General features: G+C 46.5%; 1 protein-coding gene across 1 annotated transcript; it reads left to right on the top strand.

The window, feature by feature from the left end:
- The first annotated feature begins 73 nt into the window (after positions 1-73).
- WDR76 (WD repeat domain 76) lies at positions 74-12,440 on the top strand. Its single transcript, XM_074916988.1, has 13 exons — positions 74-144; positions 435-650; positions 1,453-1,545; positions 3,410-3,465; positions 4,325-4,454; positions 5,229-5,330; positions 5,416-5,459; positions 5,551-5,704; positions 7,296-7,448; positions 8,801-9,015; positions 9,492-9,644; positions 11,294-11,347; positions 12,051-12,440. Exons 1-13 carry the CDS (start codon positions 76-78, stop codon positions 12,304-12,306), a joined length of 1,695 nt encoding a protein of 564 aa, XP_074773089.1. The 5' UTR covers positions 74-75; the 3' UTR covers positions 12,307-12,440.
- The last annotated feature ends 83 nt before the right edge of the window (positions 12,441-12,523 follow it).

Here is a 12,523-nt window from a genome sequence, read left to right as displayed (position 1 = left end):
GGGGCAGGGCCGCCCCCTGGGGCCGCCCCTCGCCGGAGCGGGAAGCGGACGCTCCGCCTCCGCGCCCGGCCCGCCATGGCTCTTCCGCAGGCTGGGGCGCTGCAGCCGCCCGAGCCCTCCCAGCTCACCCGGCAGCGGATGCAGGTCTGGGGGCCGCCGTGAGAGCTGCCTGCGCCGGGGGGGGGCCGAGGATAGGGAAATGGGGATTGGGGCGGGGGGCTGTGGGGATGGGGATTGGGGCGGGGGGCTGTGGGGATGGGGGCGCTGGAGTGAGGAGCCTCCGGGCTGTGGGGAGAGCAGCCCCGGGCTGGAGTGAGGGGCCCGGGGACCCGCGGTTGGTGGAGCGGGGCGGGAAGGCGGGTGTCCGTCGGGAAGGGCCCGTGGCTGCGGCTCCCCGCCGAGCCCCCGGTTATTCCTCCCCCCTCCCGCCCCAGGAGTCCACCCCGGAGGGCACCGCCGAGCTGCGGCTCACCCCGGCACCGGTCGCGGGGCGGCAGCTGCGGGTGCTGCTCACGCCGCTGCCCCAGGAGCGGCTGCTGGCTCTTGAGGGCTGGGCGCCGGGCGGGAAGAAGCTCCGCCCGCGGGAACCGGGCCCGGCCGACGTTTGGGATGCGGACAGCGACGGGAGCGAAGCGGAGGATGCCGGCGCGGTGAGTTTCCATGGGGACAGGCCCGAGCTGCGCCCGGAGCGGCCGCCGCCTCCGTCGAGGCTTATTTGCACCTGGGCTGCAGCAAAGGACGTGGTGGTCCTGCAGCTCGCACGACGTGCGTTTGCTGCGTTTGTAAAAGCAAAGCTGGAAGTACTTTTCCTCCTCGTGCAGTTTGTTTTCTTTTTAGCTTCTCTGACTGGAAGTATGAAACTTCATTTCACCCTTTCAGAATGCCTAAGGGGTGAAAAAAACGCTCTTGCTGTCAGTCAGAGGAGACAAACCCCGTTAGTGAAAGCACTGGCGTGGTGTCGTGCTGCCAGTAACCGTCTTCCAGTTGTTTTTACGCATGCGTGCGGTCGTAAGATGGGATGGTTCTGTCAGTGCTCACTTGTATTTAAATCATCATTTCAACTTCTCAAGTCTACCTCCTCTATAAAAGAGAAAAATTATCTATATGACTGTGTTCCACTTATGTGCAATGTTTGCTGTATTGCTGAAGTTTCAAGTTCTTTATTGAGTCGCTTTGGTATTGTTTTCATTCCAGCAAGATATTTATGAACTGCCCTTTTTGTGGAATTAAGGCTAGGAGTATGTTTTGTAATGCAAGCTAGTACCTCTGTGGACAAGTTTTGGGACTGATCTGGGGTTGCCCCAGTTTGTATGTTTATTTGTTTACAGATACATTGAGCCACTTTTAAATAATGCAGACAATCAGTTTAGAGGCTGCTTCCCAGAAGCCTGGGACGTCTCTTGCAGGCCGTGTAACTGTACAATGAAGAGTAACTGGCTTTTCTTTTTGTAGGGTGGATGCTCACAGTTATCGGTTTATGAAAAGAAAAGGCTGAAGAACATTATAGATAATGCTAAATTCTTTGCTGCTTTGAAGCTGTACGAGGTTTGTATGGAATCTGAGTAGCATCAAAATGCCCTCCCAGTGTAGCGATTGTACTGTCATCCCTCCCCAACAGTGGCAGGTGTGTGAGGGAAGCCACAAAAACTTCCTGGTACATCAGGACTGCCCTGACTGGGCACAAAACGAGGGTGTTGTGCTGCTAGTTAGCTTTTTCCAAGAAGGGGAAAAACTTGGTTAAACTTACAAAAGGTGAAGAAAGCAAAACTCTGCTCGGGCATCGTGCTGTACTGGCAGCAGGAGCACCGTGGAGCCAGTGGCACCGGGTGAGGTAACCCTGGGAGAAACGCTCCCTGAGGGTGATGGTGTGTGCTGGGCACGAGCACGGTGTGTGCAGCCTCCTGCCCACTTGTGTACCACCTACTCCTACCTGCCCCGGTGCGCTGCCTTCCCCAAGGAGCTCTGGTGCTTCGGGGGCAGCTCTATGGCGGCAGAGGCTCCTGGGCAGAGCGGGCCCTTCCCCACCTCCCGCCTGGTCTGGGCAGACACAACTGTGTTACGGTTCTTCTTTTGCTGGAGAAACTGTCTGGGAGGTTAAAGCAGTGGAAGTTCAAATGCTGTCACACGAGTAGATCCAAACCTTTGCCCTTCTTTCGATGCTCTTTCATTCTCTTATATTATTTTTTTAAAAAATTCCTAATAGATCCCTTTTCTGGCAGCAGCGAGTGAATGACCTCCTTGAACGGCTGCATGCTTGCTTGCTCATTATACCAGGCTGCAAGACGTGGTTGGGCTTATCTAGTCAGCTGCAAGACGTGGTTGGGCCTATCTAGTCAGCAGTAAGACTCCTTGCCACCAGGGCCGAGACTTGAGTAAAGATTACCCCTTTTCTTCCAGTTACCCTCAGAGAGGTCAGCAGAGTCTAGGCAGTCTGACTGTAACTGCAGCACTGTCTGCAGAGCACTGAAGACTAGCAGAAGGAGCTGTAGCCATCTCGGTTACCCTTAGCCCTGCCAGATCTGAGGTGCAGGCAAATCTTTGTGCCCAGGTTCGCGCTGCACTGGCTGGAGCAGTGGTCTTAACTGGGCATGACTCGGCTTCTCTGGAGGCCACAGTTACGAAATGCCTGTCTTCAGAATGTAACGGAGATGACACTGAGCTGAGGCCTCTGTGGCTTCAGGTTCTTTCTGTGTCTGATGTGCAGCATTTAGAATATTTTCACAGTGGCAAGTTGGAAGGGGCCTCAAGGATCAGCTGGTCCAATCTTTCTGGCAAAAGCCTGGCCTAGACAAGCCAGCCCAGCCCTCGTCCAGCTGAATCTTAAATCCCAGATGTTGGGGAACCCATCGCTTCCTCAGGGAAATTATTTCAGGGGCTGATTGTTCTCAGTGTGAAACATTTTCCTCTTGTGTCCAGTCAGAATCTCCCCAGCAGTAACTTGTCCCCATTCCTCCTTATCTTTTCCATGTGACTCCTTGTAAAAGGGAGTCTTCATCTGCTTTGTAGCCACCCTTCAAATACTGGAACCTAGTGATAAGTTCTCCTTGGAGCCTTCTCAAGGCCAAACAAACCCAATCTCTGAGCACTTCCTCCTGTGGCTGCCCAGTCCCCCAGTCATCTTAATGGCCCTTCTGTGGGCCCTCTCCAGCCTGGCAACATTTTCTTTGTTCTGTGAAGAGAAAAGCTTCAGAGCATCCAGACGGTGCTGGTCTTCTGTGGGGGATTCTTGCTGGTACATGGGAGCGAGGCAGACCCAGCACAGCTTGATCCTTAAAAGCCCTTTTTGTTAGTATTGTAAATAATTACAATATAGCTTATTGCAGCCTGTAGGTAATTGTGTTTTATATGGTTTAATCCTTTACACTTGTTATATCTGGTTTTAATCTTTTTTTTTTTTTTCCTCTTTAAGTCAGCTGCAAGACTTCAACAAATTGCAACTAGAAGACAATCCCTTGTCACCAAAAGGTAAAGTAACTGAGCTTTGTAGCTTTGTAGCACTGTTCCTTCACCCTGTGTTAGGTGTTTGAACGCTTCCGTCTGTGCGTACCTGATACTGTGAAGAGGCAGAGCTCGTGAGGGGTCTCTCTCTAAAGCTGAAGCTGAATAACTGATTAATCTAAGCTGTGTGAGTTCATGAGTACGTGGCTCCTCTAGGTAGTGCCTCTCCTCTGCCATCCTTTGGAAAGAAAATGACAGTACTAGTATCTTTTTTGTCAAATTACAGAATTTGTTCGTTTTGTGATGTTTGTGTTTAGGTATTTCAAGCACATTCCTTTTTTCTGAAGATGTTTTTGCGTGATGGCTAAAGAAATGTTAAATGATGAAAACAAATGATGGGAAAAGGTGTGGGAAAGAAAGAGGGGGAGAATTAGGTGCAAGGGATTAACCAATTAGTGTAGAAGAAAAGGCATTTGGCAGTGCCAGAATAGCGCCAGGCAAAGCAGAAAAATGAGCTTAAGTTCAAATAAAGAATAAGATAAGTGATGAAAGCAAGTGCAGAAAGATGACTAGATCGGTGAGTGGGAGGATGAATTATAAATAAGGAGGGCTGGGAGAGAAGTGACAGTGGTGGGGTGTATTACAAGCGAATGAAGATGCAGTACATGTACACGTTGCAAAGTGCTGCTGCTCTTGTTCCTTGCTGTCACCGGAGGGAAGAGCACCCACAGTCCCCCTGAAGCGAATCAGGACTAGTCAGGCTCTAAGACGGGGCCAGGGTGTTAGAGCTGCACATCTGAACCTGCTCTGTAGTCTTATCCTTAAATGCGGAGGACTTGTGTTACTGAACTGCATCTGTAACTTGGAAATGTTTTAATTGTTCTAGGGCTAAGCCTAAAAAGGCAGAAGATGAAACAGTACGGCGAAGGTCTATGCGCTTACAGAGAGTAGAGCCCTCCGGAGTTTCGGGGCTGGAGGCGCCTGCCCAGCCAGCAGCAGCAGGCAATGTAAGACAGGTAAGGGTGAGGGGAGATGTGTCTGTGTATACACAGAAGCTTTATAAAAATGGGGCTGGCGAAGTTGACTGATAACGCCTGTCATTGCTGAACCTGTTGTAAAAACCTTTAGATGTTTGGGAAGGTTTGTTACACGGTGCCGATGATAAAAGGTAAATTCTTTCACCCTCAGGCACCTTAAATAGCAGGTTTCCTATGTCCTCTCTGAAAGTCAGACAATATTCTATGACTGGAGTTGATGAAATAGTGCAGTTCTGGATGGTCAGAAGGGTCCTGAGATAAAACGTTACACATTTTTCAACAGCCCATAGATTTGAGCATCTTTAAAAGTTTTATCACTCTCTTTTAATTTATTTCACTGTAACTTTTGATCTGGTTTATTTTCCTCTGAAGTATTTACTACCTTTTTGAAGTAGTTATGTAGCAGCAAGTAAAGCTTCTGATACTCTGAGAGATGGGAATTTAAATCTTCCATGGTGCTGTAGAATAAGGTAAATCTCTGGAACACAGTTCTTGAAGATCCACCTTGCTGGAGTATCCAAAGGGAGAAGAAAAAGCATAGGGTAGCTATTTGTCTTTGCTGTTGCTTTCAGTAAAGTTCTATTTATCTTTTTTTAATAAGATTTTGATACAAAGTGGTGGTTTTTTTATAAAATGTTTATTTCTTATTCTGAGAACATGTCTACAATAATATCTGGTGTGTGGAAAGCAGCAGTTCACCCTATTTGTAATTTCATTTGGTTTGAGTTATGAAAATTGATGCTGTCGTTCCAGCCTCAAGTTCCAGCTGGCCCTTTGCCAATGGTTCCAGAAGATCAGAAGGGAAACAGCAAATTGACCGAGGACTTACTGACTACATGGATGAGGATAAGTGAGGTATTATTAGTTAAATGGGTTATTTTGGGACAAGATAATTTAGCTTGGGTTCCAATTCTGATAAATACTTCCTTTCTCTCTGTAGGTGAAAGCTAATGGTACTGAAAAGTGCCTGTGTGACATGAAGAGGTAATCTGAAGCCAGAAGCTAAAAACTGGCTGTTGTCTTGCTCCCCTCCTTCCCTCTCGGGAGCAGCTAACCTTTGAATGCTGTTGTATAGATACCAAGACATGCTGTCCAGCATGGTCCTCAGCAAAGAGAACATCAGGAAGGTTGTGAAATACCGGGTTTGCTCCATGGCTATCCATCCATCTGAAAGCATCCTCTTTGTGGCAGCTGGAGACAAGTCCGGGCAGATTGGTCTCTGGAATGTGGTGAGTTGTTAGGGCACTCTCCCCCCACAGGGCGCAACCTCGCACATCATTTTATCAGGATCATGATGGTGGTTTAGACTTTCCCCGTTCTCACGGGTAACACCAGGGTGCCTCTGAAATTGAGGGTCAACAGAAGTGCTTGAAAGGTCTGTCTCGTCCTGGGCAAGGCCGGATTTAATGGGAGTAAAGGTTGCACTGGTAATTTTGGGAGGCTGAGTGGAAGAAAATGGATCACTAGCTGAAATAAGATTATCACAAATTGCAATTAACCGATGAGAGATTCGGAATGTAATTACGGTGCCCCTGTAGCAATGCCACAGCCAGGTTTTGGAGAGCGAGGGCAAATGGATGCTCAAGTATTTGTTTTTTGAGTCTGTACAGATTTTGGGTAGTTGCAGTGAGTCGCTGTTTTTCCAGACAGTGGAGATAAAATTGCTGTGCCAATATATATGCTGGCACACATTTCTTACATTGTCTCTGAAAAATAGCTTAGTCTTTGGTGCTTCGAAAACTTTTGAGGGTTTTGCAAATAGTCTCACCATCGTTTCTGAATTCACTTAATTACTCCTGAAGCAAGAATCCTTATCCATGCCCTTGACTTACACCTTTGTAACCTTTCCCCGCACCCTCCGCTTTGATCCCACGTCATCCAAGCCAGCTGCTTCAAGTTCACATACATGCAGATTTTCTTTTCATTTTTGGCAAGGCCATTAACCTCTCAAGTTCGGAGTCATTTCTGCTGTGACAGGTTCGGTAAACTGAAGAACTGAAGTCAGCTCTGAGACTCTTAATTATAAAGAAGTTTAAGCTGCTCCATACAGTTTAACAAATGGTTGCTGCTTGTCAAAGAGTGTGGAAGTCTCCAAGTGCCACAGACTCTCTGCAGCCTTGCAGAGACATTTCAGTGGAAGCCTAGGATTGTTAAAGCTACTCTTTAGCCTTTTGTTCTCCCTTGTTTTATTTTCCTGAAGTGAGTTGAACCTGACCAGGGTTGGGAGCAGAGTAATCTTTGTGGAATGAACTGGTACTTGTTCCAAAATGGTCTATTCAGTTTCTTTTTAAATAACAGAGTTTGAATGATGCTAAAATTAGAAGAGAGGGTATAGGAGATGATGCTTTACATTCAGCTTGGGTCACTATAATTTAGCTTGAGTCCCAAGTAACCTAATATGTACATATTGTGATGTAAAAGGCATACGTTCAGTCCTCAGCAAGGACACGGAGAAACTGGTTCAGTCAGTGAAAAAGAGCTAGGTACTCATGTCCAGATGTGGCACCGGTGACCACAGTGACAGAAGTGCCTTTAGTTACAGCAGGAAGTGGCAGCTTTTACTAATGAGGGAACAGAATGCTGAGACTGCTCTTTTGAGCTAAATTACTTGTAGAGGGATGAAAATGGTAGTGGGAGGGAGGCCATAGCCTAGCAGTGCTGTGCTGAGCCATCCTGTGCGGGCAGTTCTCTTCTGTTCGGAGGTGGAACTCTCTGAGAACACCTGAAAAACAGAGACGCTACTTTGAAAGTTTGCGGTGATTAATAGAAATAACGACAGTGATCAGCTCCCACATCCGCTGAGTCTCCCTTGTCTTCCAGGACTGTAAGTCAGAGGAAGGAGCACATGTCTTCGTTCCGCACAATGACCTGGTCAGCTGCATGCACTTTTCACCATTCAATCCTGCTCACTTGCTGTCCCTCAGCAACGACAGTCTGCGATGCGGTGATGTTACTCAGGCTGTCTTCGACGACGTAAGTGCCCCCACCGTTGTGCTCCAGACTCCTTGCAAACCTCTAGTGCTGCTGTGAAATTTTAGTCTCATTGTACCCGAGTTGTTATTTGTTGGTTCTTTTGTTAACAAGAAAGTTCAAGATTCCACTTCCACAAGGACACATAAAGTAACCTTTAATTAACATCATAAAAATACAGAGATGCTTCCTACTCAATAAAACCTACTAGCAGCTTGGGTACTCCCAATTTCCTTCCTGCAGAGACAGTTGCAATTATTGAATTTAATTTCATATCTTTGTACTTAAGCAACATCTGCCTCTACTAAAAAGCATCATCTTTTAACAATGACAAATGAGAGCTATTTAAATAACTAAATCTTACAAAAAAGGCCCCCCACCAAAACAAACATTGTAAATCAACGTAAAGCACAAGCTGACTTTGCTTTTCCCAGGCTTCAAGTGAGCAGAATGCTGTGACCGCCTCCACGGTGCGCTGACAGCGTAACTGTGGAGCTTTGTGATGCCTGCTTTGGTTGCTTGTTTTTGACACATACCTCTGCACTGATCAGCTCTCTAGCATGGCAAAATATAACAAGATTCAACAGTTCAAAGGTTTTTTTCTGCAGCCCTTCCTGGCACTGCAGCGTTGGTGGGGCTGCAGGTGGCTGGTGAAGAGGCCAGGAAAGTCCAGGGGGGTCAATCCTTGAGCCAGACACTTGCAGGAGTATGTCTTCAGAGGTCAGGGGAAGGAAACACCCTTCTCCTGACCTGTTTACCCCACACCAGCTTGCACAGCCTTGCGGTACCTGTAGGGGTGTTCCTGCTGCTAACAGGGAGGCTCTGCACGCCGAGAGAGCGCCGAGATGCTGCCGCTTTCTGCAGCATTGGTGTGCGCACGGCTGATGGCTGCCTCCAGGGGAAGCTGCCTTGGGATGAGGTGGCTGGGCATCCCGACTCATCTCCCAAATCACACAAAGCCGGATTCACATTCCTGTGCCCAACTAAAGTTTCTGTGGCACTGGAGAAAGGAACAGTGTTGTTAATCCTTGCTCAGTTGTGCTCAAGCGGAACAGCCATTGGATTACCAGCACGCAGAGGGGACCGTGTCCTGTAGGAGTTTGAGGAGTGTGTTGCTGCTGGTTTGTTTGGATGGTTAATTATGTCCTGTGTGGAAAGCATGCCACTTCTACAGGAAGGTTATCTACATGGATAGCTAGGGCTGGAGCTAGCAAATCAAATAGCCCTCATTAGTATTTTTAGTATATTAAAAAGGGAAAGCGTGAAATCTACAGCCCATAGGAGAATTTTGGGTATTTTAAATAACTGTATTTTGTTGAATAGTTTTGGTTACATTTGACCTTTTCTGTGTGCAGATATACAGAAGTGGAGAAAAGTTATCTTCCTTTGACTTCCTGGAAGATAATGCCTCCACTGCAATAGTAACACACTGGGGTGGCAACATCACCATTGTGGACAGACGGACCCCAGGAACGTCATCAGGGCTGTCTGCAGACATTGGCTTCAAAAGGATGAGGACAGTCCATGTCCACCCAGTGAATAAACAGTATTTCATGACTGCTGGCTCACAGTACGTAGCTCAAAATGAACTGCAGTCACTCTGTTTTCAGTCTTCTGTCTGCATAGAAGTCAGCCAGAAATACCACGTTTGGTGGGCAGGAGCTGCCGAGGCAATTTGTCAGTCTCTGTACAGTCAAAGCTTTCCTGATCTTTTTAGAAAACAAGTTTTTCGTTCTTAGCAGGATGTAAAATGTGATACATTGTTTTTCCTTCATCTTTTGGTAATGGGTACAAAACAGCCTTATGAGTTGCTGTGGTTTTGGACAGATGGCAGTGTAGAGGGGTTTTAAGGAGGTGTTGGGTGGGGCTGGTTTTGGGGCTGTCCGAATCCTCTGGAGCCACTGGCCCTGTGAGTGAATGCACGCTGCCTAAGTTTGAAACTCAGCTCAGGTCAAACCTGCGGTGTGTCTTCAGTGTTTTTTGGTAAATGGAGAATAATTCTTTAACTGTCCCTTTGTGAAGTGTTCTGTGTGCTGTGTGTTGCAGGGATGTTTGTATTTATGACATTCGATACCTGAAGTTTCATAGGAACACGCCTGTGAGCTCTCTTAAAGGACACACAAAAAGTGTTGCTTCGGCCTTTTTCTCACCTGTAACTGGGAACAGAGTGGTGACGGTGTGTGCTGATGATAAGCTGAGGTAAGACACTGGGGGAAGGAATAATCTATGGAAAATGTCAACTGTTTTTTTTTATTACTGCTATTTCCCATCATTGAGAGCTTTCTGTGTTTATCACTTCTTAAAATAGTGATATTTACTTGCATTGGCATTTTTAATGTTGTTTTTAACAATTTTTTTTTATAATTCTCATTTTCCTTAATGTGAACGTTTTAATAGTGAACGGTAAACTATACAGGTATTGTTAGTCTTTAAAAATCAACCAAACAAAACCAAACAATGTTGTTTTTAACAATTTTTTTTTAATGTTGTTTTTAACAATTTTTTTTTATAATTCTCATTTTCCTTAATGTGAACGTTTTAATAGTGAACGGTAAACTATACAGGTATTGTTAGTCTTTAAAAATCAACCAAACAAAACCAAACAAAAAGCCCCAAACCAACCAACCAAAACTAGCCAAAAACCTGGCTTGTGAATACAAGTACAAAATGCTTAGACCCTGGATTTATTTTTAGCTGCTGGTACTTAAAATTATGATCATATCAGCTGCTTTTGTAACTAGACTACTATTTGAGAATTTAAACTGCTGTGAGTCATGTTGTATTAGAGATCTAGGTTTTTTTTTTTTCTACTTTGTAGTTTTGTGACCATAATTTAAGTAGTCTCTGCATGTAAATACCTGATTGCATCTGCATATTCCCCATGTCTGTGTTCCAAATTCCTGAATTGTATCAAAGAACAGCAGCTACAAAATGGTGGGGACGCAAAGGCCAGGTTGAAAATGCAGCCTCTGCTCTCCAGATTGCATGTGTTTGGGGAAAAGGTGGGGGAGTACAGGCCTTCTGGAAAGAGCCCAAGTGTGGTGCAGTTGTCAGAGCATTGTATGTTTTGTGTGGAAATCTGATTTTCTTTCTTCCACATGCACAGGGAAGAGCTCTCCTCTGTGAGCTCTGTGTTGCTGTAATGCTTTCTTTCATGTCATGTATTTACTGTATATAATTGAAGATTTGTTCTCTGTAGTGAGCTTGGTTATGAAAATTGTAAATCCTTGGTGCTAACAGAGCAAGTGTCAGAGTACAAAATGGATGTGAGTGAACCTGCATATTTGTGCTCAACAGAATGGAGCAGACAGACACAGGTTCATTTATTTGCTGCCTCCTCCAGAGGAAAAAGAAGATAGCTTTCAACTCAGCAGCTCTTTGAACTTTTTCCCCTGGAGGGTGGGACCCTAAATGTTTATCGGGGTGATGGGGAGCCCAGAACCTGAGATCCGTTGATGGTTTCTGTCAGTTGAGCTCCCTCCCGCCTGCATGAGGCGCTCCCGGCACAGGGGCTGTTCCTGGTGGGATTTCACTCCTCTCGTGTTCTGTCCTGGGCAGTCGGTTTGGGCAGCGACGTGGGAGACGGGGCACTGGCCTAGAGGGGTCCACCCCCCATCCTGGCCAGCCATTCCCGTGCTCTGCTGTCACAACTTTGGGAAGGGATAAGCAAATCCCAGTCAAAAAGCAAACAATGATTGTATTTGAGCTGCACATCAGTGTGCTGTTTGTTCCTTTGTTCCAGACTTGTGTGCGCTCTGCCTGTGCTGATCTGTGCTTTATGAGGAAAGGGCAGCCTTTTTAACTCCCTTTTAATTTACGCTTCCTTAACGCACTGTTTTGTGTTACAGGGTCTATGACACCTCCTCTTTGTCAGCGACGGTGGAGGTTCTCAGCACAATCAGGTAAGCGGGACGCCACAGGCTGAGGACAGCACGCTGGGGGCTGCATCCCCAAACAGCCTCAGGGCCCTGGCAGCCCTGGGACCCTCCTTGCCAAGAGTTTGTCCTTGTCCCTGGGGGTGCCCATGGTGGGTTTTGTGCGTAAAACATGACTGGGGCCTAGCCGGCTTTGAGGGGCTGAGGTCTGCAGGGAAGCTTCAGTGTTCTCTGTGCCTGGAATGGACCGTTCTGGGATTTCAGAGATGTGGTTTGTCTCAGAATGCATTTTCTTTGTGTGGATTTTTTTTTTCAGATGTCAAAGGTTACTTCTTAATGGTAACACAGCTCCTGTAAAACACTTTGTGCTCCAGAAGGGCAAAGCGTTGTCAGGGTTGGTTTGCTGAGAGGCTGGGATGAGATGAGGGACTGGCTTGAAAATTCTTAGTTTGCAGTTTATCTAGAGGCCTGATGCATGTTGGTCCTATTTTTACTAAAATACGCAACCAAACCACTTTGACTAGTAACTGCTTCTGTCAAAGTACTGTCTCCATCCCCTTGGTCCCACCCCACCTGTCGGAGGACCAGTGATCCCCTGAGCAGCGTGGGTGGCTGCGAGGCAAGGACAATGGGCACAAGCAAATATGGCATAAATGATGATACTTAAAAATACAGGATTCAGTAAGAGTAATATTTCTCTCTTTCTTTGTCCCTGTTTGTTTCTCCAAAGACACAACAATAACACAGGGCGCTGGTTAAGCAGGTTCCAAGCAGTATGGGACCCTAAACAAGAAGACTGCTTCGTGGTGGGCAGCATGGCGCGGCCGAGACAGATCGAAGTCTTCCAGGACACTGGGAAATTGTTGCACTCCTTTTCCAACCTCAACTGCCTTAGTTCCGTGTGTTCCATTAATGTGGTTCACCCCACTAAGAATGTCTTAGTGGGTGGCAACTCCAGTGGCCGCCTTCATGTGTTCAAAGATTAAAACACATGGCCTGGATTTTTATTTTTTCTTGCATTACATATGTTCAATCTGAATTAAACTGTTCCTCAGCTAACTGTATTTTCTCAGGACAAAAATGTGTTATAAAAGCTTTCAAATAAATCTTCTAAACTACCTTTAGCATTCTCTTCTTTAATTAAAACAAAATACTAATCCTGCTCTGACAGTCAGCCCATATCAAAACAGATCTTTTTCCCCA

Source organism: Athene noctua, chromosome 13 (assembly GCF_965140245.1).
Source record: "Athene noctua chromosome 13, bAthNoc1.hap1.1, whole genome shotgun sequence".
Lineage (NCBI taxonomy): Eukaryota > Metazoa > Chordata > Aves > Strigiformes > Strigidae > Athene > Athene noctua.
The sequence above is the reverse complement of the archived record's forward strand: the minus strand, read 5'-3'. Positions and strand labels throughout refer to the sequence as shown.